General features: G+C 34.5%; 1 protein-coding gene across 11 annotated transcripts in view; it reads right to left on the reverse strand.

Moving 5' to 3' along the window:
- The window catches only part of RYR3 (ryanodine receptor 3), a 255,759-nt gene that overhangs the window by 7,163 nt on the left and 220,892 nt on the right, over positions 1 to 27,704 (reverse strand). For 7 of the 11 annotated variants that reach the window (XM_065840054.2, XM_065840053.2, XM_065840051.2 and 4 more), the window contains 23 exons: positions 26,423 to 26,532; positions 25,542 to 25,593; positions 24,802 to 24,858; positions 24,432 to 24,531; positions 24,104 to 24,183; positions 23,767 to 23,843; positions 22,130 to 22,203; positions 21,870 to 21,887; positions 21,307 to 21,387; positions 20,792 to 20,880; positions 20,054 to 20,182; positions 19,706 to 19,810; positions 18,512 to 18,593; positions 16,863 to 18,187; positions 13,607 to 13,665; positions 11,311 to 11,479; positions 10,586 to 10,672; positions 8,049 to 8,246; positions 7,325 to 7,455; positions 4,520 to 4,562; positions 3,826 to 3,953; positions 2,827 to 2,887; positions 1,595 to 1,741 (listed from right to left, as the gene is read on the reverse strand). In XM_065840054.2, coding sequence (XP_065696126.1) covers positions 1,595 to 1,741; positions 2,827 to 2,887; positions 3,826 to 3,953; positions 4,520 to 4,562; positions 7,325 to 7,455; positions 8,049 to 8,246; positions 10,586 to 10,672; positions 11,311 to 11,479; positions 13,607 to 13,665; positions 16,863 to 18,187; positions 18,512 to 18,593; positions 19,706 to 19,810; positions 20,054 to 20,182; positions 20,792 to 20,880; positions 21,307 to 21,387; positions 21,870 to 21,887; positions 22,130 to 22,203; positions 23,767 to 23,843; positions 24,104 to 24,183; positions 24,432 to 24,531; positions 24,802 to 24,858; positions 25,542 to 25,593; positions 26,423 to 26,532 — 3,402 coding nt within the window. The other 4 variants (XM_071809340.1, XM_071809338.1, XM_071809337.1 and 1 more) reach the window with 2 other exon arrangements.

Here is a 27,704-nt window from a genome sequence, read left to right on the forward strand (position 1 = left end):
GGAAATGTATCATATTGTACCTTTCCCGATAAGGAAACTAAAGAGAGCAGTTAGGGCAGCTTTGAGGTCTCCCTATTGCTTGGATCAGTGTAGAGGTGTCGCTTTACCCTGCTCTCACGTGAAAATCAAAGGGAAAAACTGTACCAAGAAACTGAGGTTATTTCCATCTTTCTGAGCTATATGCATACAAACTATATATCACTGAAGCAATGTTTCCACTCTTTAATTTAAAAGTGAAATTCTAGTAAATTGAAGAACTGTATATACAGTGAAAATTAAATTATAAAAAAATCCCTTCAGTTAATTTGATAAATAATTTCACCTGGGCCTTATTATGACTTATCATAGTCTATTTGCTGTTCCACAGCTGGTTTGCAAAGCCATCTATACAGTGGATAGAACCCTTTTTAGATAACCAAAGAGAAAGTAATTTTCCAGTCCTGCCTTTAGGCAAATAAGATCCTTAGGTGAAAAAGTTCGGCAGTTAATGAGACTAGATAATATTGGTTGTTGGAGCTGGTGAAGATGCAACTCTGGAAAGGAGTAACTGAAAGCTATCTATTTTAAAAAGTGCAACAGTTGATATTACTCTTTTAAAATAAATGGAAGAGTATTGAATAACAACCTGATTGTCAGTTTATCATTTTCTGCAGATGTGTAAGTATGCTCCCACAGTGAACATTTACATTGAAAATATGCAGCTGTCTTTCAGTGTTCATAACTGCTAGCAAGAAAAGCAACAGGATTAGAAGAAGTAATCTTTCCTTGTTAACAATACGTACTCAAAGCTGTGGTTTTGAGTTGAAACACTTTTGAGTATTACATATATGAAAATCTCGAAGAAAATATATCTGTCATTAAAGTAAAATGACTTGGGTCATCTTGGAGGAAAAAGAAAAGGATAAACCCAGAGATTTAATTTGTGTGATGACACTGAAAACATTCTCACATTTACTACTTTAGAAACTTGCTTTTCTGATAAGGGAAGAAATTTCCATTGGTCAATTTCTGCTGGAAAAACACAAAGGATACATCAGAGTTAAGCTGCAGGGTTTTGTTGGTACGCTAGCTATGAACACAGAGCCTCTATAGACCAGAGAATGATTCCCTGCATAAGTTTCAGCAATTAGTTCTGGAAGTGGATTTTAATAATCTGATTTTTGCATGACAAAGTGACATATAAACATTTTCCATAGTGCAGAATGCCCACACCTCTAAGCACATTGAAATCTCAGTGTCCAGTCATTATTACTGCTGTAGCTGAGGAGACATTGTGAATTCTTATTAGTTATCACCAATCAGTTCATCATTGAGCATAGAGGAGGAGCTGCTTAGGTCTTAACTCCTATTCTTGTATTTTTCTATTGTGACAAACCTTTAGCTATCAGCACTCTGTGGGTATAGATTATTATCATTTCAAAGGATTTAACATGTATTAAATGTGCTGCAGAAGAAACAATAGGATCTATTCTTTAATTCAGTCATGATCAAAATGGATTGCATTCCAGTATTTCCTGGGTACCACACAATTTTTTCCAGTACTTCCAGTGTTACAAAACACGTTGATTTTCAAAACTCTGTATGTAGCACTAACCTGTTTGCCATTGTGAGTGACTGAAGACAAGATGGTTCGCAATGTCTTGAAACCCATAGCGATATCCAGCAGGTGAGCAGCAAAGAAGAAGTTGTTGTAGTGCCCAAGGATGGACATAGTCGTGTACCAAACCAAGTATAAAAACGACTGCAGAGAAAGTGAACAGTGACAAAGTGTCAGCAGATGCTAATGTGCACTGTCGGATCCAGAATACAGCTCACTTCTAGTCACTCATGTCATGAAATAAAGTAATACCATCATGGTCTGATTGGAATCACAGTGTGAATGTAATACCTCTATTTTACACGTTCAAAAAGAATGTCTTATTCTGTCTTTACCACCTTCACTATACATTTAAGGAGTGTTTATTGCTTAGTTACGCTAATGAGACCTCTATCTTATATATTTAAAGGCAGTCTTCAGCATATATGTTATTAACATCAAAATCCCCTACCTTTAATCTGTTTGGTTGGAGAGCTTGCTACATAGTACTTTAATTTTTAATATGGATTCCAAGGAGAGAAAATACATTGTATTTCTCTTGAGACACTTCACTCTGTTTAAGTCTCAGACCATGTCAACCAGGACACCCAGAAAGCCTGACACATAAAGCAGCTTGTGCTTTCAACAGGCAGTGAACCTGAAGCCACTTTGATGTGAAAGCTCTTATTGAAGAACAGTGGCTCAGTTTGCTTTACGGGCACAATGAATTTATACATCTTCACTGGATTCACCTTGGCCTTCTTGTTTGTTTGGGAATACTCAAGAGGATGCAAAAAGAGAATTCACACACACACAAAAAGAATTTTAATACAAGTATGGTCCTTTCAAGTCAGAAGGTATGAAAGAAAATAATTAACCAACCATGGCAAACACAGGCTTCAAGAATAAAAAATAACTTTCTGTAGACTGTGCTTTATTTTAGAAAAGATAGATAGCTTTAGTTGCTAAATTGATTTCTACAAAATTGAATGAATGTACCATTAAATTCCAAAATGCTGACATTGTATTAGTGGTGAGGAGATGCATACTGCCATTTGGAATCAAAAAGACAATTCTCACATAAATTAAAGCAATTTCATACACCACAAGCCATAAAAAAATATATATTAAATGGCTCTGTAATGCAATATTATTTGTGTATGTTTGTTTAAAATAAAAGTAGAGGGTGGAAGACATACAATCATGTTTAGAGTAAAGCAAAGCATAATTTTGTAGGCTAACATACTCACATTATCAGTGAAAACAACTCCAAGCTTCCAAATGTGGTACTTTGTATCAATGGAGCTTAACCTAGGAAATACAAAATTTTTGAAATGCATCAATGTCAAAATTAAGTAATTAATTAATTCTCTAAGTGTAAACAACAAACTAGGATTGGTGCTTCACATTTGTTTGCTGAAGGTGGTAATATACATTACCTTTTTATTTTTTGAGTGATGTAGATGCTTCATTACTCAGAGAGTATTCATTACCTCTAAGTACATACAAAGAATTTCTAAACCATTGAAACTGGTGGAGTCATTTCAGTAGGAGCGACACTGCCATACTCCAGACTTACAAAAATTAAAATGCTTGTCAAAAGTAGCAAACTGTGGAACCCAAATTACTTGAATTCAAGAGACAAGTTGTTCCGTCTAGTGTAAAATGTTGCCAGAATTACTGAGAGAAAAGTGAATGCCTTCTGCAAGATTCTAAATACTCAATTAGGCTCTAGAGGACATGCAAAAGTAAAACCTTGTTCTGTGTGCCTTAAGTACCGAGGAAACCAAACTCTTGTAGGAGCCTAAATAATCTGGGACTTGGATACCGTCAAACTCTCATCTTCACTGATGGATTAAGTCAGGAAAACATTTTTTTCTAGATACCTGGCATCTACATATTTGTTATCAATACTTTTTCTGTCCTTTGGTTTATATATTAACTGTGTTATAGTACCTAAAAAAAAAAAATAAAAAAAATCAATGCTGCATTGATTATTGTTTAAAACAAAAGATTGCCTGACTCAGCATCAACTCATTATTTTTTTCTGACTTAGATAACAGAGGTATAAGTTTGGTTTAGAACAAACAAGAAGGTTTTTTGTTTTACTTCCACATTAAGAAGAATTCTCCATTTGAATTTTCCATGCCAAGGAAAACATCGCTACAGTTCCAATATAAAATCAGTTTTTGTATTTGATGATGAAGTTATGCCAACACATAATTTCTCTGTGAATCTCGAAATCATACCATGACACCAGAGATGCCTCTTCTGGTTCGCTCTCTTCCACTGGGCTAAAATCAAGGGCACTTTTGTCCAAACCCAGAAGTTCTGCTATGCGCTCTGCTCCGTATAAGTCTCCATACTTATTAATAACCTAAGAATGTAAGAAGAGAAACTTTTGTTTTGAGAAAGACCTTGGTGACATTCACCCTACTTTAAGCCAGCAGCTGACAGAAATTGAAAAAAAAAGTCTCTCACAATTAGCACTACTAGAATAGTCAGAACGCCCAGGAAGCCAGGCAGGGGGAGCATAAAAAAGGAAAATAGAAGCATTAAAGGCTATTATCTAAAAGCTTAGGTATAATTTGCCATCATTTAAGCTGGCATGTTTTTCTTTTTTTAGAGGGATGAGGGGGCTTTGTATCCTAAAGATGACAATGACTGTAAATTAGACCTGTGTGCCTGATTGACAGCACAAAGTTATTTTGAATGCCCGAGTCTGGGAAGGAAAGCACAGCCTTGTGTCTTCCTCCCTCCTCCCATCTACACTGCAGCTGCCTGTTCACCAAGACACCGCAACAATGACTTCCGTAAAACAAATTTCAGTTCTCAATTATTTGTATATTTATGTGTACAGAAGTATATTACACAGATATCCGAATTAACTGACTAGCAGATTATTTCTATGACTAATATAATAGAAATAAAAAAAAAACCTACCTTTCGTTTTACAAATTTGTCCCAGTAATTGTTAGGAAAGGACCTACACAGTGAAGGCAAAGATATTTCAAGTTATTTGACTTCGACAAGTTCTTTGACAACAACAAAGTTTTAAGAAGTAGTTCCTGATCACTACAGATTCTGGTACAATTTAATTCAGTCACACACTGGACTTTGAATTATGAGAACAGTTTCTTTTAAACTGGACGACAGCTATCATTAATTAGAATTTGCTGCAAAATAAACCTCTCGCCCCACCTTTTCTTTTTCACATCCAAAAAGATGGTGATTGGCTAAAACAGGACAGTAGGCTAAATGTTATTACCTAACGAGCCTCACAACTCAATAATAGTAGGGTACCCACTGTAATATCATTCATCTCCAAAATAAATACTTATTTGCTCCTAGCCATAAAATCAATACAGACAATGATTTTCAGAGGAAAATAAGAGAGACTTGTACCATAAATGATTTCTAAGTTCACTGGATTACATTTCAAATAGAGGCTCAACACTTGGGAACTGGTAGACAGTTTGCCAACATAAAATTAAAAATCAGAAAATATTTTAAAAATCCTAGAAAATTGCTAAGATCATTTGTCAAAAACAGGAGGTAGTGGTAAGCCTGTTCTCAGGTTTATCATATTGTTGTTACTGGATCTGACACCCCAAAGCAAGACAAGGTAAAAATATATTTGTAATTCTAAAGCTGCAAGACAGTTCAACTAAAGAGCATTTTGCATCATCTGCCTCTGAACAGCCATGTCCACACAGGTAATTTATAGAAAAGCTATTGCGTATCCAAAAGAGAAAGAAACAAAGCACTAAATCTTAAGTGCTGAGGTGTCAGGGTATCTTTTATTGAAAATTCCTGGATTTTTTTCAGAGTAGTGAGCAACCATGATGCTTCTATTAGTAAACAGTTTTATCCAAGAGTGGTATTACAACAGACACTAGGAAATACATCAGCTTTGACCTGCAAGAGAAAAGATAGTGTTCTCTCCTATCAGTAAAGCTTCCCTGATCTTCAACTGGATCATAAAAAAGTATTTTTCTTGAACTGTCTTCTAAATAGCAGTGCTCTGAAACTAGTCATTCTGATGGTCTCACTGTATGTGATGTCAGTTTTGCAGAATGCCATTTAGCAGGAAACAATATATAATGTAGGTTTTCCTCTCCCCATTTCTTGGATGTAACACTGAGTTCAGCAAATATGCAGCAAGGTAAAAAAGAAAAATAAATAACTTTTTAAACTAAAGAACAGTATTGGTAAAAAAAAAAAAAAAAGCGTTAACATTGGAAGAATGAGGTTCCAGAACACTGTTCTGTTGGGATGAGAGGAAAGCTTCCCAACTGCTATTACATGCTCGACTTTTCTGAATTGAAGTTTTGAATGAAATTACTCCAGCTAAAGGCAGTTCCAGTGACTCAGATGCTACATTCTGGTCCTGCATTCTATATTCTTTCTTTCCTTGATTTCTCAGACTTTTAAGCAAACTATGTCTCTAATGTAGCCAGCTTGTGTCTCTTTTACCACAAATATCTAATGGTGCTGCATTTATGAGAGTACCTCTTTTGTTCAATAAACACACAGCACCGGGTACTCTCCAGCAGTGGTACCTGATGGTACAATACATGCCCTAAACCTTGAGAGTCAGTTGACATCAGAGAGAAGGATTAATCTGCTTAAATTAACCTTAATCTTATAGTCAACTTCAGCAGATAGTGCACCATGCTGAGAATAGCTTGTGCAGCATGTCGGTTGGGATAAGATGACAATGTATCTCATTAGTTCATCCTTGGTTTTGCTTACTGGATGTCTAGATACCTTGCTATCAATAGTTAATAAATGACTTAGAAATTAAACAAGCTCTTCAGTTTCCCAATTACTTTCTACTGTAACTTTAAAATATGCACTATCTGTATTTCCTACTGAAATTAAGGAAAAATTATTGAAATTCAAGTGTAGGAAAACAGAGCATTCAAGAATTTCCAATATTTTAGACATTCTAGTTTCAATAAAGGTACTAAGGGCACTTCTTATAATGTGCAAAAAATTAGTATGACTGATAAGATAGGTATTTTGGCTATTTGGCAGTATATTGTCACTCTGATGCATTTATATGATTATTATCTGCTGACTTGTTTTTATCAAATGCTTACTTATGCCTGCACATACTGGCCACGATTACTTTGTGACTTGTAAATAACTTAATACATCTTCATTCTTTTCAAGCTTTCTGTACTGTCCTTAAATTATGATACTATTAGAGAAAGACAGGAATCTAAGCCTAGGTACACTAGTACCAAAACATGATTCTAGTTGTTTTGATAAATTCTGAAAAATGGCCTGTAGACGGCATTGTTTCCAGAAAAGAAAGTTGACTTGCTGTATTTCCCTCTGTCACTCCTACAGACTGTTGCAGCTTACTGATATTTTTCTTTTTCTTGTCTACACTTGCTTGTATCATTCACTCACAGAATAGCAGATAAATCTCCTAAGAAACAGTGTACGACTACTGCAGTATTTGCTAATGTGTACAATCTGACAGTAATTCCTGTCAGACCTACTTGAATTCTGGGATTGCTATTTTACACTAGATTTACTTCTCTTGTCATATAAAAATTTTGTTAGCATGACACGGGAGAGAAAGGCAGGAGAATACTGCTGTCCAGTATGAATGTGAAACTGAGTCACTGAAAGGGATGGAAGTTATCTTTTTAAAACTTTCTCAATAGTGAGCAGTGGCTTAATGAACTATGAAATTTATAAACGATTTACATATAACCATTTAATTTTACGTACGGAGTATTTATAACCAGGCGATCCCACTGTCCTTTAATATCATCTTCAGATGGCTGTTCGGTTATGTACAATCCATCAAATTCCAGTTTTCTAGCTACCTCCTTTTCTCTCTTGAATACAACCAGAGGTACCTATGAAAGAGAAAGTGGACATCTTTATGATGGCTTATATATTTTTAGAAACCATGATATCTACCTACAGTATTAAGTACTCTTTATAACACTGTATAAAACCAAACATCACACTAGCACCTCCCACAAGCAGAGCAGTGCCTCGTCTGTCTCTGGGCAATGGCCATGTTGGAAGACAAGCTCCCCCTCCCAGTTTTCGTTGCTGAGCATGACATTGCACAGTATGCACTAGCCCTTTGGTCTGTTCAGGTCAGCTGTCCCAGCTGTGTATACTCACTGGGGGACACACAGAGCGGATAAAGCAAAGATAAAGCCTTCACAGTGCGAAAGCACTGTTCAGCATTAATCAAAAGAATGTGGGTGTGTTACCAACCCTATTTCAACCACAAGTCCAAAACACACACTGTTATGAAGAACGTTAACTCCATCTCTGCCAGACTGAAGACAGGAGGAAAACATCTGCATACTGAATAGCGAAAATTTTTAAACTATTAGGTAAAAATAGGTATCCCAGTATCAGCTCCAAAACTCGCTTTGGGACACAGCCAATGTTCTTTAAAAATAGTAGATTAGTAGTAAGATTCAGAACTTGCCTTCAGGCAATAGTATCCAATCACACAGACAAAGGAGATGATGGTATGAATAACTGCCAACGCTCTCAGAGCAGGTGCCATGTAACCTGTACTTTCTTCTAAAACAAAAAAAACCATGCCCTCCTCCTCTTCCTCTTCATCAAAAGAGTTCCAGAGATTAGAGTCTTCCTCTACTTCATCAAGTGGCTCTTCTGTCACCTGGGAGACAGTCAAGCATATTGAAAACACACAAGAAACTTAAAAGCTTTTCCTTTACTAGAATGATGTTTGCAAAGCCTGTTCATGGGAAGACGGTAGAGCATGAGCTTTGAACAGTAATGTCCTTCATTTTCACAGTAGAAGTCTCCACATCATCTCACATCACTGAAAAGAGAATCTAGAAAAAGCAAGTAGAGGTGTGTGACAGTTTACAAGTCCTCATTAACAGTGCCATAGCAAAACCAAAGCAAACAATAAAAAAGTTATGCAAAAATGTTTTCTTGGAAGAACCAAGCACTGACAAGATTATATAATATGACTGAATTTAGGGTTTGTTCTGTAGTCTGCATTGTTCCTGATTACCAGAGTCTAGAAAGAAACAAAGTCCTCGTGTTATCAACTTGCATATTGTCCATAAAATTTTATTTAATGACTTATTTTAAAGCTAAAAATTAATAGATTATTTAATCAGTATTTCATAAATATCCCAAGACACAAAGCTGACATACTGCCCTAAATTCTTCTAATGACTTTAAAAAACTGACCTTAGAAATAAAGCCCTAAATATCCTTCTTTTGACAGCTTTATCTTAAAGCTGAAGTCCTGTTCAGTCCTGTTTGGCTCCTGCTGACCTTTCTCTGTCTATCACAGACAGATCTGAACTGATAAACATAACCTTTTGTCCTCAACTCTGCAACAGAATTGGCTGTTGACTGTCCCACAAGACCCAAAGAGAAAGCAGAAGAGTGGGGAGAAAAGGGCTGGCATAGACAGAAGCTGGCATCTGCATATACCTTTGAAATACATCTTTTCTAGCCATGTAGACTGGAAAGAGAGAAGCAAGAAGGAGCCTTAAATAGCCCTGATGGTCTTTCTCCTGGAACGGTGCACAAAAATTCTACCCAGTTTTCAAAAGCCTTTTGCGTCTTTATCTACCCCATCTCCAAGAGCTGTAGGAATTGGTTTTAAAGATATTTGAGATCAAGATTCAGTTACATCTAGACTGAATGTTCAGCCAGCTGCTTTTGTGTTCTCTGAAGTTTTTGGTTGTAAACAACAGAACTAGAAAAAGTAATATTGCAGGATTCATCAGCTTATTGCAACTTGTATGCTGTATCTAGAATGGGAAAATTAAAAGGGCTGGAGTCCATAATAAACATGAATTAGGACTTTTCTTAAGGACTTCAAATCTGTAAGGAAAGGAAAAAAAATCTGCTTTTAGGGCTGGGAGTTCTCTTTAGTTAATTCTACTCACTCCTTTTCATGGACAGAGGTTGTGAAGATTCTGGAATAACATTAGCGAAGGCTGCAGAAGATGTTCTACTTCGTACCATTGAGTTATACACAAGAATGTGAAACAACTCATTAGATTCAGGTAAAACTCTGAGATTTAGTTTTAAGTATGGATGTATAACCTTATTCATCAGTTATATATATATATATTTTTTTTTATATATATATAAGAACTGTATGAAAAGGCCTCTCTTTCTTTATATTTCTTCCACCTGCTCATACCATTCTAAGTCCCAATCCCAGTATAGAAATAACCTTCATCACGACAGTCACTAACAACCATATTGGCAACGACAACAAAGAAAATGGAGTGAATAAGAATGAAAACTGAGTTATACTCTCATATGGAAACACAGAAAGGAAAAAAAAAAAAAAGATTTTATGTTTATTAGAGTTTACTAATGAAAAAATATGAAAAATTAAATAAACACTCCCTCCAAAATAACAAACTCTAGGCCTCAAAGGCATGAAAAAAAATTATGAACAAATTAAGTATAACTAAAACATATGAGCTCATCTAGTTAAACTGAGACATTAATCTGATTCTAAAATTATACATAAACTATTTCCCAGTCAAAAATGAGTACAGTCAGTAAGGTTCTTTAGAAAAAGTAGAAATATGATAATTGAGAATAATCAGGTGAACTGAAGTCTCACAGTATCTTTAAAACAAATGAGAGGAAAAAAAAGCAACAGTTTTGATATTTTAGTTAGATTTCAAATTCCCAGTGACAAGATAATCAATCCAAACAATAACAGACTTATGTGAGTAAATAAAAAAGTGCCTACAAACACATGCTCAGCTATAAAAGATGAGTGAGATCGATCTGTTTTCATTCAGCCTGAGTAAAATAAAAACAGAATAGGTTTAGTATCACAAATTTTAGTTACCAAATTTATAATATTATTTTAACTACTTCATATCTAAATGTTTTTAGTTCATGTTCGAAGGGCTTGCAATAATGACTTTGCAAGCCTTGAAACCATCATTAAATATTCCTCTGGAAATAAGCAAAAACCAGTTAAGGAAGAATGCATAATCTTACCTTGTAAAACAGAAGAATAAAGTTGATGGCGAATGCAACAAATAGAGCAAGAAACCTTAAGTTATAAAAATTTCTTGCCAAGTAGTGCTGAAAGTAAAAAAAAAAAAAAATTAGAGGTGGCCTGTATCTAGTATTAAAACAGGGAAAGTAGGCAGCACAGTTTCTAAGAAAGTAAATAAGTAACTGTGTTGCCTTCATACACTAGTTAAAATGAGCAATTGCATTTCCTGACAGCCTATTCTCCCGTTTCATGGTAAGCAGTATTAAAAATAATGGGCTTAAAATTGCAACAGGAAAGACTGAAATAGAACATTAAGGAAAATTTTCTAGAAGGAAGTCTGGAAAAGAAATTCTGGAATACTGGAATAAACTAGTTGAGAAGATTTCAGAGGTCATAATTTAATGGTTTTAAGAACAAAGAAAAATGTTATAGAAAGCAAAATTATAGTCTAGAAATTAGATTATGGAAAATAAGGAGCTCCTAACAAGGAGCTCAAGTAGTTAATCTGCCCTTTCGGACCAAGACAGGAGAAATTACACACACAAACTATTAATATAATTCTATGAAGCATTACAAAAATAATGAAAAACTGAATACAGCCAGTCATTTGAAAACTCAGGTCAATGTTCCTTTCATGAAGTCATTTCTCCCTTCAATATCAAACAAGTGTTCTATATTTCATAAATAGAAATTCTATGACTAAAAGAATTTTAAAAGAACTTACAAGCATTTTTGTTTGATAAACTTCCAAAACTTTGAAGAAGTTAGCCATAACGGCCTCTGGTTTCTCAACTTTTTGGCCATGCCTTCTCTTCTTTTTCTTCATTTTTCCCTCTTCTAGCTGCTCAGATTGTACTTCTTTTGCTTTATCTTGCTTTTCACCATCTTCCATGCTAAAAGAAATTCTGTTATCTAAACAAAAATAACCTTGCCAAACTTCTGTATTGTAAACGCATTCATTTAGAAGGAGTTCTAATTCAGAAAGATAATTTTGACGCTGGGAGAAAAATTATTCTAAGTTAAAAACTTAAGGCAAGCAGTAAACCCAGAGTTGTTGAGGGGAGATCAAAAGGGTAAAAAGCCAAAAACCAGGCAGAAGTTACTGTGCCAAGTGTGGATAATGTTTGCCAAAACCAGAGATGTATATATATACTCAATACAAGCAACATGAAAATTTGAGGAGTTAATATGTACTTTCTTGAGTTAGCTGGTTACTAAATTAAAAATAAGCTGAATTTGCATATACATAAAATAATGTTGAGGCATCAAGGTGGCTGAAAGTTTCAGGCATGAGGATAGAGAATTGCAGTATGTGGTTCACTTCATCACACTACTATCCCAGCAGGAATCATATGATGGCTCTCTAAGAATGTGTTTATTTTCTAGCCATTTAAACTCAAAGTTTTAAGCTGATAGAAGTTTTAATATTCTGCTAAAGGACTTGATAGGAGACTTAAACACGGCAGACAAGAAAAAACAACAGGGAATAGGGAAAAAAGTCCAGTAAAATAATAGAGGTAGAAAAAGGATCATGCTTATGGAAAATAAGAGGTGAAAAAGCCTAAAATAAGAAAATGAGCAGCACAGGAGATTCTGGGTAAATTCCTAGATATTTACAAATTGCTTTACTGAACTACTGGTGAATCTGCTATGAGTGTCTAATCAGGAGATCAAAATCAGTCAACAACGAAAAAAACCCAGCAATTATATTGATTTAACAAAACTTGCGGAAGGGGTCTTTTGACCCATCTAAATATGAACAAACAAAGCTACATTGTAACAGGGTCTGGATAAAACAACAGTTTCTGAAACTGCTTATCTAGAAGTTACTATCTTCATACTGAGTAACACTCATCAACAGGTTCTTTGCCCACATAGTACCAAAAAAAAACCCACAGAATGTTTTAAGCGCACTTTTTAATTATTTGAAGTGCTATAAACAATTATAATAATATGCTTAACATCCCTGTAGGGATTGAAGACAAATGAATTCTGTGACAATAAAATGCAAGAGGACTCGTTAATTGAAAAAGTATGTTAGATGGAGCCTGAAAGATAACAGATAGGAAATGAAAATATACTGAAGAACCATTATAGATAGTGCTGATGGTATACTTTAAATGCACGCTTGTGTGACTGTATATGTATGTATACATATTCTTGTCCATGTAAGACATACAGATATATATATACATGTACACATACATACACACATATAAACATATATACACACACATAGGGGGAAAAAAAAGGATAGTTTTCAGACAAGCTATACAAAGTGCATCCAGTCTAAAATGTTGACCCAAATGGCACACTTAAAAAAAAAGAACTTCAGCATAAGAAGAGAAAGATGAGGCTGAAGTAAACATTTTAAACATGAAGCAAACTAGAAAACAAAACAAAAAAATTATGTATAGCTTTTGAATAGGTAAGGATCTCTAGGAGATCTTTTGTTTGTGTCTACCAATATTTTAAGGGCATTCATCAGACTGCAAGTCTACAATGTGGCTGGAGGTCCCTAAAGACAGCATGGCCCTTACAGCAGGATGTCCAGACAAAGGAATGTATCTGCTGTCAAATTCACAACTTGAGAACAGATACTACAGCAATGATGAAAATTGTTAGGTTAGTCAAATGTTGTGTTTCAGTGATCAACTATTGTTGCCTGAAAATTATAGTGGGTAGCAGGGAAAGTGTAAATAGCAGTAATGACAAGTTGCAGAGTATTTTTCAAGACTAGTGCTAATTTTTAAAGGTAGTTATGGGAATTTTTTAAAAGGCAATGGTCACAGATTTGTAAATGCAGTTTTCAAGGGCCACAAAAACCAGATTACCATTTTGTTACCCACTGCGATGGTCTGCCACCTCTTAGGGACTGTGATGCTTTTCAAAATACTGATGAGACCAAGTGAACATAAAATGCTGTGAATACTGTGCATTGCTTGGATTCTTTCTGCTGAAATTATCAAAGATTTGCAAGTAACAAGGAATTAAACAAGAATTGTGTAAAAATAACTTACTCAGCCTTCTCAGCTTCTGCTTTTCTTTTTGTTTCAGCTTCTTTTGCAATTTCAGATATCTGCAAAAAGTATTTTAACTATCACTATAGATCTGAAATAAAATGTTGGTAGCTTTAGTTACTGTTTTCTAAGAAACACATAAAATAATTACCACACTATTTTTTTTTTTTTTTATTGCTGTGCACTTTTCAAGTGTTAGATTTTTAAAACCAGACAGCTCAGAGTAGCTTTTAACAGTGAAAACTGCAGAAATTTTTCTGATAGCCTTTTTCAGTATAGAGTTATATCAACACTGTAACTGGGCCAGTTGACTGAACTTAAAGGAATTATACATGGCTATCAGACAGATTAGGATGATGGTAACTACATCCATATAATACCTTAAGACAAAGGTCACGCACAAAGACTCAATGCAGTTACTGATCATGTGGGAAATGAGCATCAGTTTGCCTCATTCCAAATATGAAAAGAGGAATAAGATATCAATCAGAGCAGCAAAAATCTGAGAAAAGATCTGCGCAATTATCAGATATTACAAAACACAATTACTTTGTCATGATCAACTGATGCAATTGAAATCTGACAAATATTTAAACAGCTTTTACATACGCAGTGTTTTCTTCAGCATATTTTAAGTGGGTTGGCAGTTCATTAAACCTTTACTGGCACACCTCACAGCCATCTCAAGTATGGGTTTACAGCATTCCCTTGAGATAAGGAAAAACCAATATACAATTTCACAGATGGCTAACTGCAACAAAGAAGCTGGGGCCTGGATTTCAAAGGCCTTTAGGCTCAGTCTTGCAAGACCAAAGTAAAGTTATTTCAAATGCAGTTTGCGTATCTAAGCTTCACTGGAAATCAAAGAGATGTAGGCTCCCAAGTCCTAGATTCACAAAGGAATCTAAAGCGCCTAAATTTGTTGCCATTCACTTTGCAAAAACCTGCCTTAGCTCTTTACCCTCTTCTGTATTCTCTCAAAGTGCTTAGACACAATTGTCTGCTAGTGATGGAAGGAAGCTCGTCTAGTACATGTGATGGAAGCATGCGTAACTCTTCCACAAAAGTTTCCCCTAAGATCTCAAGCTGGTTGAGGGTAATTCAGAGATCATTTTGATGATGCCTAGTTCTTCTGAGGGGTAGGGTGGAACAAGAATGAATAAATCCCTATCCGTTCTCTCCATCCCTCTATCATATGCTCTATCAGTTGTCTCCTTTCCAGGATGAAGAGCCTTGGCCTACTTGATTCCATACACAAGATTTGTTCCATATCAAGTTTTGCTAACTTTTTGACCTTCACTGAACCTTTTTTCAGTTTTATTACATTATTTTTGAAATAGGGGAACCTGGTCTTCAAGATACAGATATATTTGGGTTCATGGAGCACAGTAGTATTCTGAGGTTTTTCTCTCTATTCCTTTCTCAACAATTCAAAATTTCAGTTTGCTTTTTTGATCTATGTTGATTGACATTTTCATTGAACTGATACTCCTGTACAATCCTGTTATATTCCCAAGATTTCATACCCAAGTGGTAAGAATGAGCTCAAAATCTAACATTTTACATGTAATATTATAACGTTTCCTCCCATATGGTACATCACTTCACTGATTTTCATCTGCTATTTTAAGGATTTTCTGCAACTTCGCAGTTAGCTCTTGATTTTACTTCTACAACTAACTTAGATTTCTCAGCAAACTCTGTTAGCTCACTATTCTTTTCTTATTTGTGAACCTGCATGGCTCTCAGCACAGATTCTTGTTGAACTTCACAGTAAAAACTGAGTCCTAACGACATAGTACACAACCCCATAGGCTGTTTTGCAGTTTCTCTGGCTATATAGCAATGTCATTTACCTTATCACTACACGACTGCTTTTCCAGTACAGAAGAATGAATTTCTGTTTTGATCCATTTGTGTAAGTTTTATTACTGTAAATGCTTACGAAAGACATAGTGACTTCCTGAAGGGAATTATTTATTCTTACATTGCTGTTTCTTCTTTGAGCAACACTTAACACTTATATCACATCACTAGTGCTCTAACTGGATTACTCGAGCAGTTCATATACACGATCTGAATAGCAATTTCTGTAATATAGAATTAGTGTAAACATTATTTTGGTAAGTTTCACTAGAGAGCATATTAAAGGTAAAAGCTGGATAAATTGCATAGGTGACTTCACACTAATGACTCAAAGTATCTGCATAAATTACTGAGCATTTTTATCAATAGTTACAAACAAATCTGAAAGAAATGTATAAATCAAAGTAAAGCAAAGAAAATTCTAAAATACTGACTCAGACCTGCTAAAATCCTTAAGTTAACATAGTATTTTTAAATACCAACATTACATTTATGCTAAGTGAGACAGGATTTTAAAAGACTCTTATTTTTAAGTACACGCATAAAAATGAATTAATAAAGAAATTTTTAAAATGGAAAAATATAGTTCAATCTCAGCAATAAACAAATCTTGGAGAAAAACATATGAACGAAGAGGAAATAATGAACTAAGAAGATGTACAATGGAAATTTAACTTGAAAATGCCATAAGGAGGTGCATTAACAATGAGAGAAAAGATATATTTGAATAACTAGTGGAAAGAGAGCTGAATTGTGGAGCGAAACAGAATGCCTTCAAAATGTGTCAACTACTTCTGAGTTTTGGCATTTAGTTTAATCCCTTTTTAAACAGAACGATAAATTATATTTAGCTCAGCTAAGTGGAACAAAACATATTGTTCATAAAACAGAATGTAAAGAATGATTATATGATAAAATTAAAGTAATAATAAATTAAGGCAAAATTATTTCAAATAACAGAAAAAAAAGGACATTTTCTTGTATGTGATCACTAAAGCATGTAGAAGAAAGAAGACAATGATAAGGCTTATCATGGAGAAAGTATATTGTGAAAGTAGTTGAAATATACTGTGAAAGAATGAGCAGGACTGTAAACAATTTAATGCAAAAATTGTGCCTAGAAAGTTACTAGCATTTTTTGTTTTGAGTCATGTCCAAATGAACAATAACAACAGTTTACTGCAATGACCTCTAAACACAGAGGGTTGAATTTTTCTGCCATGTAGACTCTCCAGTTTGGTTTTAAATGAGTGCAGATTATGAAGTGTGTTCTCATTGAGAACATCTATTCAGTTAACTGGCAAACAATCCAGTTGCTAACAGATAATTCAGTAATATATTTGTATTATTATTATCTTCTGCAAACAAATACAAAATCTCTTTAACATACCTGTAATCCTTTTTTCTTTTGAACTGTGTTTTCTAAAGATGACTGGATATCAATACCAAGGATTTCTGCAATATCTCCAAGTCCAGCATCATGAGCGTGTTTTGAGCCACCTTCTTTCTTTGTAGGAATGCCAAAAATGTCTGAGATTATGTCGGCTTCTCCCTTTTCACCCTTCACAGACTGCGCAAGGTCATCTCTGATGCCATGCTCAGCACCCTCAGCTTTTTCTGCTTCCATAACATCATCATGGATTCCAAACTGTGTCGGGTCAGGCATGTCCCCTAATATTTTAGTAACTTTGATGTTTTTGGCTCCTTCAACCAGGCCACCGCCAAATACAGTGCTCCAAAGAATCTGGAAAATTCCCCACACTATAGTAAAGAACAACTGGAACATCCCCACAAATACGAGCCAGAAAAAGGAGAAAAACACTTTCACCATCTCTTTTATTGTCATCTTTCTAACTTTCCTGTATTGTTTCTTTAGGTTCTTCACAGTGACCATTTTCAAAAAGTTTGCAACATTCTTCTTCACTGCAACACAGGCCATTGCAAAAGCTGAAGCAGATTCCAGGGACTTTTCCTCTTCCTCGTCATCTCCAATATCCACTACATAACAAGACTCCTCCTCTTCATCTTCCTCAGGTCTCTCAGATGAATCTGTTTCAGATATCTGGGATGCTAACTGCATTTCAAAGATTGTGTCTTCACAGAAATTCACAAAGAGTTCCATTTTTTCTTGCTCTCCACCTTCATTTACAACATCAAAGATGAACTGCCTTTTAGATTCCTTCACTTGTGGCTTCTCCCACTGCATTCTACTGGATTCACTGATTTCAAAGTAAACTCTTTCTATTTTCTTGGCTCCACCCATTATTTCAATACGGCCAAGGTATGGTTCAAAGTAATTAAGAACACTTTCTGCAGGTTCAAGTAAGCTCTGAAGGCGTGAATCATTAGGCATATGCTCTGAAAGGTTTGTTAGCAATACAGCTACATTAAATCCAATGTCTTTGGCTGGTTCATGGAATCTTTCCACAAAATCAACATAGTTAAACATATCATTTTCATCAGCTTCTGCACAGGACAGCAGGAATTCAATCTCAGACTGTATGTACTGTTTTTGAGCTTCCATTGATTTCTGGAATTCCTTCTTTGAAATGATGCCTTTACCATCTGGGTCATACTCTTTGAAAGCATCTGAGTTAGTCAGATCTTTTAACTTGAGGAACATGTCAAAGAATTTCAAAATCATTTCTACGTTGCTAGATGACTCTACAAGCGTGTCTACCATTTGTTTTCCAATAGTTCCATTTACAACGTTACCTAAATCGTGTGTTAAAACAGAAAATTATTTGGCATCGCTACATTTTAAATAAATACATTTCATATTTATGTTGAGAACAGAACAAAAATGTTTCAGAGTAATTGTTAAATCTATATGAAAGAGGTTTTTTTGGGTTTGTTTTTTGGTTGTTTTTTTGCGTTTGTGTTTGTTTGCTTTTGTTTGTTTGTTTTGTTTTTTTCCCTGGCATTACATAAAGGCAATTTAAAAAAAAAATACAGTTTAGAAAGATTAACTTAATTATTATACTTTACATTATGAATCTGAGATTATCATATTTGACCATAAAGAAAGACAGGTCCAACCTTCAAGCAGTGACAAGAGCATCACTACCATATCCTTTAGCAGATCTAGCAGTTCTTTAAGCAACTCAATCTGAGCAGAGTCCTGTAAAAAATGGAATAAAACAAGGTGGTTTTTTTTGTTTGTTTCTATTTATCCAGAAAATTAAACACATTTAGAAAAAGTATGCAAGATGGTCATCTAAATGTAGTTCACATTCTTCAGCAACATTTCATTGTCATTTTATTATGAATTCTATTAGAAGTCTCATAAAATATGAGGGTAACTTACTACAGCAGAGATATTAATACCTTAAAGATGGGCTTTAATAAAGCATTAAGGTGTACCGAAGTGCAGATAGGGACAGCAGAAACTCACAAAATTGACTATCCCACAGATCTGGCAACACTCATCTCAGCAAGAATCCATGCTTTCTCACTTCATGGGGAATATTTAACAGCATAATGCGTTATTGCTCAAACAGAACTACAACTGTTTAGTTTAACTACAGAACGTGGTAAGTCTAACATGGATTTTTGACTAACATTAAGCACATAAAAACTATTAAGTATCCTCAAATTTCTGATATACTCCAGTAGAGTGGGAAGAAATCTTATGAGCAAGTCAGAGGGTAGCAGAGACACTGAATAACAGGGAGGCAATGACTCTGCACTCTTACATTCTGTGCCTAGTGCCTTGAGTGCGTGGTTATGTTAAGCAAAAGAACAGTGAAGCCTGAAAGCGTGAGGAGGGGAGGGACTCCACAATGCCCTGCATGGGGACATGAATGCTGCCTGCTGCCTTCCTGCTCAGTGGCTGTGATGAATTAACTGGACAAGTTGACTGACTGTCACATTCCCTCCCTCTTTGAATCATGGGATCCATGCTTTTTAATAGTGCTTCAGCTCTGACAGGTCATCAGGTTTTTGCAACAGGGAGGAAATTACCAAACTGCTGCCTTCATTATCAGAAAGGTATAACCGAGTTGGAAACAGCGAGTTTGGTATTAGAAAAGGTGAGTGCACAGTGATGATTAATGCTAAAAGGTGTGATATGAAAATGCTAGTCTTGACATTCAGTGTTGGACCTCTACATTACAACAGGCCCGTGTACAACCGATGGGAATCAGCATATTAACTGTTCTATAGCTTTCAACATTCACTTGTCTGTAATTTATAAACAAATGCAAAAAAGGATTGCTTGACTACTGAAAATACCTGTGAAAGTTTCATTTGCATATTGGCAAAGACGTGAAGAAAGCCAACAACTGCATCCCACAGCCTACTATGAGCCAAACTCTGTTGATTACCTATGCAAGGGCCCTAAAAATAAGAAAAACACAATTTTTATTTATATAAAACAAACAAACACACACAACACACAAAAAAACCCTTCCTTTCCTAAGATTTCACCCTGAAAAAATAAAAAAAGAAACATCAGGTTTCCATGGAGTTACATGAGAAAGCTTCCCAAGATTTCTTTTGCAGCCGGTGCAATAGGACATGATCAAGCCATGCAATCACACAACTTCACTTTTAGTACCCTGAGTAAAAGCTTTTGTTTACCTGGATATATTCTGTAAGGGAGTTGAATATTTGTTTAGTGACAGCCAAAGCTTTGGAGAAGTTACGTTGTCCTGATTCATCGATGACATCCTTTCCGGAATAGTACCAATAGAAGTCACTGATTGATTCCTGAGAAAAAAACAACATTATCTTTTCTAATTGTGGATTCTGTATGCAATGCAGGTGGTTTCAAAAAGATGGACCCAATTTCATGATGGCAACATGTTACAATTCCATGAAAATTTACAAATGGTTTAATGAGTTATCAAGTTTTAGTAACCTTTTCATAAAGGCTCTATGTTCCCCCCACCTACAGTACGGACAACATCGAGATAATAGTTGAATTAATATATAGTGATTTCAAATTGGGTCCATCTTTTTGAAACACCCTGCATTTACTGCTTAGATTTTTATCGTCAAAAGTTGAATCAGCAGAAGATGAAATTTAGTATTTCTGTGACAATCTGTTTCTCATGACAATAACTTTTTTGCATTTTTTATCTATGCTCCTTGAAGAAATGACTGATGAAATAAATTAACAAATCTGGTTTCACATAGAATTCTGAAAAGTCATCTCTTTTAAAAGGAAAAAAAAAGATGAAATAAATTAAATCAGAATTCTTTATTTTAGATAACTCTGAGGAGAGGATTTTCACATTTGATTCCAGTAAAATGTGAATTTATAAAAAAGAAGGAGAAGCAAATATGTTGTACTCCATTTTGCTGGTTTTTCCTCACCTGAAGACGCAAGAGATAGTCAACTGTACTAATGATAATATTCACTGTCGTGGTGTTGCCCATCTGAGTACGTAGGTAATTTTGAAAATCTGAAATAAGAAGTGGTTTGTGCTTGGTTAGTATATATAGGAATAAAAAATACAGGGTTACTGTCATATTTTCATGGAGACACGGAGGACACATTCTTTTGAAGTACCCTGTTGGGTACAGATGTTTATATGGTGGAAACTGAACTACAGTAGATCATAATGTAAATACAACTGAAGAATTGCTACCCACATGACTTGCAACAGGTTTACGATTGGCATAAAAACTGACTGGCATAAAAACTGAAATCACATTAAAACTTAAAAATTCAAATTGAACTCTGCAATTCAAATTGTTGACATGCCAGTTTACCTCAGAAACTAAATGGATTAGAAGAAAAAACAAACACACTAGAATCAGTTCTATTCAACTGTGTTTAAGAACAGACTCATCACACATTTTCCTCAAAATTAATTTAGTTCACTTACCATTGTTATGTCCTTCACAGAGCAGTTGTAAAAATCTAAATAGATCACGAGTAAATTCATCACGTTGCAACACTTTTTCACCTTTAAAATACATAAATACATTTATTATGTGACAACCGTTACGATTACATATGGAGAACACATAATCTTACAGCAACCTTTAAAACTGGAATTCTAATAAAAAACAGTATTATAAAAGCATTAAAGCAATTTAAAGAAACAGACTGATACTAATGAAAAGAAAAAATTGAGACAGAAAAAGCAAAGCCAAGATATTTAGCACTCCAATGCATCCATGGCTAAAAAAAAAAAAAAAGAAAAAAAATAAAAAGAAAGCAACAGTATATATATCTAATAAGTAAATGGTTAGTCATAGCTAAAATCATGCCTTAAATATATTCTTTAATAAGCATCAAACTGTTTATCCAAGCCGAACACACAACCTGCTGCAGACCATAAAGCTAAACCTAAAGATATCAGGGAAGATGCAATTAAAGATTTCTCTCAGTATTTGCAACACATTTTTGCAACAATAGTATCAAAAACTGTAAACCCAAACATACCACGCTCACGAACGATGACTGTGGATCAAAGAAAAATAACAAGAATACAGGATAAGAATATTGGGAGTTACAATGTTTTTCTTAAAAATCATTGCTAAAGATTTTGTAAATAAAAAGCATATTCAGAACTCAAAGGCTAGAATTACTTATAGTAAGTTTTTCAACAGAAACCTCAAGCCACAGTAAATAACAGTTCTAGTTAAAGAAGGAAGCACAAATAATTTTTTAAGCACTACTGGAAACAATTTCATTCTACTTACGAGTTCCTTCTTCAGTCACCATTCCTAGGCCTTCTGCTTTGTTTTGTCTCTCAAATGCATTCAAGTCAAGAACACTTATATTGAAAAAAAAAAATAAAAGAGAAACAAAACAAACACGAAAAAGTTATTTTATTCTAGGAAAAGTCTGGAGGCCTTCAACTACTAGTCTTACATATTGTGACATTCATTGCCTCATATTATATTTAATACGAATATTACATAAAAGTGCTTGGGACAAAAATAAGGGTCCAGTGTCCATTTCTGAAATGAGTCTCAGGTCAGGTCTCACCAGTTACCCAACTTCACTTCCAATAATGTCATTCATGGTTTCATGTATAAATGAAAACTGAAAAAGAACCTGAAATATTGGTCTTTAGATTGACTTAAACTTGTCTGCCAAAAGGACATTACTGCAGATATTTTTCAGTGACACTGTTTTCTACTAAGCTATCCCTATTATTTCTATTACATTATTCCTGTATATATTATGCATTATTATGTTATTCAGAAGACATATGGAATGTCTGAATGCATATTCAGAAGAGGTACATAGAATCAGAGATTCCATATCTTCCACGGTCAAAATACACTGATATCTGAATTTCCTTTTGCTAATGTAGCATAACCCAGCACCTGGAATAGCAGATGATGATTCTTTTCACTATCCAGCCAGAATATTTTCATTCAAAAAGTCCAAATAAAATTCTATCATTATATTTTTTTTCCCATTAAACAGCAATTCTGTCACATATTCTACTATCTATCGATATCTTTAAAACAAAAGACATTTTTTAAACCATAATTTTCATTCCCTTGACAATGTTCAAGTCATTTTATCAAAATCACACAATTGGTAATATCATCACTGCAAGTCCTTTTTGAGCAAGTCCTTGCTAAATTGTTCTAAATAAATGGAAAATTACAAGACAGATGCTATTTAATTAGGCTGCAACTACTCAGTAATAATTTCTGCAGTGCAGGCCACCATTTCTTCCACATTTTTTCCTGTCATCATACAGCTTCACTACTTCTAATTCCCAGTCTACTGCTTTAGAACCCTTCTGTTGCTTTGAAAGGCTGAGAAAAGGAGGTTGTCTACCATAAGAGTAATCAGACACCCCAACAGTTTTCCACCTTCTTTATGGGAGTCCTTTTCCTCAACTAATGTGAACTTCCGGTATATCAAGGGAATGGACTAATATAGTCTCAGCAGCCACGTGCCATCTCTAACAAATCTGATACATATGCAGAGGATTCAGACTAAGAGTCAAAGTTGTACAGAAACCGAAAGCTTAGGAAAGCTCCACTGGCCTGTCTCTCCTTCACTGACAGCTTTTCTCTATTCTTAGAACCAACCAGACAGAAAACTAGAGGGATCTGGGGCCGATAAAAGAGCCATTACATTTTACTTTTCTGCCTTTCCAAACTGAACATTCAAATGCATACACAGTTTTGGCTTTATTTTCTCCTTTGGAACAATACTATAAAAAATTAGCATACTATTCCTATGATTCACAAAAAATTCCCACAATAGTTCTACAATCTGTAATTTAAATTGAACAAATTGACCTGCACTGAGCAATAAGCCACCAACCTGAATCAAACTCAAACTGTAATAATATGATTTGTGCTTTTACCTGCATGACTGCATCAAGCCAGAGAGACTCTGAAAAAATCCAGCATCCTTTTTCTCCTTCAGGTAGTCTAGCATTTTCTAGAAGATACACATGTTTTTTAAAAAAAAACCCTCTATATTAAAATAATGTGAATTACAGCTTCCTGAATTACCATATGAATTGCAAATCACGCAAGCACTATCATCATTATTATTGTACCAAAAATACCCTGCTATTTCTTCACTATTTAGCTTACAATTAAAGGCACTAAAATAAAAACATGACAGAACACTAAAGTTCTCAAAATTATTTGCCTCCTTCACAAAGGTAAGACTCACAGTAGTTAGAAAAGCACTACCTGCTGAACGACGGTATTCCCACCATTTAGAATAGCAATACCAAGTTTTAGTGTTTCAATAACCATGGGTCCTGTATGACCTGTCAAAACAAGGGTACAGACATTAAAACTTGGAATTATGAACAATTTAATCAGAAAAGTAGTCTGGAAATGTTACTTAGTATGGTTGTTATTGTCATTTATTTTGCCTTATTGTTTACCACATACAAATTACGTAAGATGTATGTATCATAAATATAATGACATAATACACTACATATACATGCATAGCATTATACATATGATATGTGTATAGCACGTATAATTTTAATATTTCACAGAACATTACCTTGGCTTGCACTAATCATCTGAAGGACCATCTCAGCAGCTCCACGATCATGTAAGCGAGCTTGCTGATACAGAGTTCTCTGTTTTTCCATTTCTTTCTCCTGTGTTTGGGAACAAAAATAAGAACAGAATACAGACTGGAACTGGTTCAGGAAAAATAGGAAGATGAGAAATCCAAAGTTGTTGAAAGCCATCTCCCTGCATTATCCACATGTTGTTTGATTCCAAAACTTCAGAACACACCATCTTTTACATGAATAACCTAGTAAACCAGCTCAAAACACACTATGATATTCTTGCGTTTATTCTAGTGGACATGTTTTAAACACTTGCTCATTAGGTGATGAGAAAAATGTTATTTAATCTCTCACCTCAAATGTCTTTTCTTTTTCTTCTTCTTCTTCCTCTTCTTCTTCTTCCTGACAGCTCTTTTTATGTTAGAAAACACAAGATTTTGCTTATTATGAGACATAATGCCTATTTTAATTATAGTATCTCTACAAAATAACCAAAGAATTTTTTTCAAGCAAGGCATTAAGAAGATTTGAAATCCCTGTAATTGTAATTATTTGTGCCCATGCACACTAAGAAGGTGATATTCCCTAATGTATGAGTGCTTCAGGGTATTCATTCAACTACATATATACCCTGTAACTGCAGGCTATGTGTTCTTGTGTCATCTCTCTATTTATATCCATAATATTTGACTTCACAGCCAGACTCTTCTCACATGTGTCAGCTGTAATCAATATGTTGCAGAAACTGATTGTCAGTTCATTTTTGACAGGCTTTAAATATTATCTCCAAAATAATTACCCAAAGAATAAAGATAACTAATATTGGTAAGACTGCTCATGAATGAGTCCTGTACAAAACAAAGGGTTAAGTCATATCAACAGGATTTCACCTACTGGAATTTTTTTAACACTATTTTAAAGTAGGGAATTTCTCATTATATATACATAACTTGAAACAACACTTGCTTCATTCAAATATAGAAATTACTAGTATCAAGCAGTCCATGTGAGAAACAGAAGCAAAATGTTTGAAAATAATCTAATAGGAAATACCTGAGTGGAGAGAGGGATGGAGCTTGAAATGATATATTTACCTTTGCCATCATGGCGGAATAGGCAATATATAAAGGATCATCTTCTAGTTTGCTATAAAGAGTAAAAAATATTTAAAATTATTTTACGATGTAGTAATAAAAAGGTGCCATACTCCTAATACTTGAATACCATTTTTATTAATGGGTATTTTATTAAAGTAGATACATATGTCTAATTGAAATGCTATTTCACTTGGAAATTGTATTGTAAATGTATTTTATTATCTCAAACAAAGACTCTGTAAGATTTTTAATTAAACAACTGAGAGGTATATTTGGATATTCAACTTAGTCATGTTGGATAAGTAAGCATCACTGGCAGTTGCAGGTGCAGAAAAGTATTACAGAAATATAAGTCAGAAGAACTGTAACTGTTAGATGGCAAAATTATGTTAGTCATACAGAAAAAGTATATGAAGCACTGAAGTACTCATACAAAATATGTGTTCTATCAACAGTCTAAATTTGACACAGAAAATGATCCTGAGATTCATGCTAATCATCATTGAAACCTTTTCTGACATACTGAATAAAATGTAATGAATACCAACGACAAAAACACACATCTATTACCAGCAGAGACCAGGGGACGGTACTCTGAGTGAACCAGCAGTTCCTATGAACTTTCTGTTTCTCTGAGAATTTATGCTCAGTTATTTCTGTCCTGGGTATTTACTAAACTTTTAAAATGTCAAAAGTAGTTAATATTTGTCTCAATATAAAGGTTATGCTGAGTTTTAATAATGAAATTGAGAGGCAAAAAAGTATTCACCATGCACAGTAGTGAACTGCAGTTGTGTTAAATCACTTCTGTAATGGTATTAGAAATTCAGTTATCGTTTGCTTTTACTCAATCTGATTTTCAACACAGGTCTTTTTACCTTCTCTCTGTGAGAGCAGTGCGACTGAAATAGAGAATAATCTGATGAAGTGGATCAGGATGTTTTTTCTCGGTCTCTTCCTCTTCCTCTTCATCTATTTTTGGAGGTGTCTGTCTCAAGATTTACATCAGAATATACAAATTAAGCTTCACAAGTAAGAAAAAAATTCCATAATTAAGCTTAGGAATGAATTTCAGTAATTTTATTCTGTCCAATTTGTACTAACTTCCAGTATTCATCTTATTCAACACTTACAGCATACCCCCACATCATTATGTGCCTGCATGACTCAGAAAAAGTTAGATTATCTGGTTGTTATTCATATTTGATAGTAACATTAGAAGTTTCGCACTTGCAAGGTATTGAGAATGAGAGCGCAAAAATCTTAGGAAAGCCTTATTCAGCAGAAATTATGCGTTCCCAGTGGACTAGAAATGAAAGAAATTCCCAGCTCAATTTTTACCAAGAGAACTACTGGTAAATTGAAATGGTTTTAATAATATAATCAGATACATTGTATTCAGACTACTGTTTGCTACAACACTTTTGCATATAATTTCTAGGTAACCTTTATTCAGAAAATGTTAATGACTGCTCGTATTGTCAACTTCAAATATTTTTTGACAGTTTGAAATGTAACATAGCCAGCACTGTCAACAGAGCGGTGTATCACATTTACCTTAGTTGCGTTATCACTCCTTTGTAGGGTTTGTAATTATTGTAGAATTGCTGTCATTATAATAACCGTAATTACAGAAGTTCAATTTAGTTCTCCAGTAAATCTGATAGAATTGTAATCACTGTGTCGATTAATGGCCTGATACCTTTCTTTACAAAGAAGCAACAAAATCAAATGAAGACTGTGACCATATAATTCTCCAGAGTATGAGCAGAATATATTAGCTGTAATTACGAAAAATCATACAACCTTCTATACCACTGGGTCTTTAAAACACACAACATCACTGTTTTTGCTAACACTAAACCATCTCCTGATACATCTTCATATGATCCACGAAGCTATATACCCATTTTCATTGTGTTTACATACTATGGAGATAGACCGCTTGGAAGTATTTTAGATAAACTAACTACAAAGAGGGAAGAGCAAAAGCAGTAGTCTTTCTGAATCAATATTCAGTAACAAAATGCTGAAGTTAACCAATGACTTTTATCAAGTACATATGTAAACTAAATTTTTGCTGAATATGGCTGCATATATTTACTTCTCCTTCCAATGTATCAACGAGAAAACAGCAAAATTAATTTGTTTCAAAGCTGA

Source organism: Patagioenas fasciata, chromosome 5 (genome assembly GCF_037038585.1).
Source record: "Patagioenas fasciata isolate bPatFas1 chromosome 5, bPatFas1.hap1, whole genome shotgun sequence".
NCBI classification, from domain to species: Eukaryota; Metazoa; Chordata; class Aves; order Columbiformes; family Columbidae; genus Patagioenas; species Patagioenas fasciata.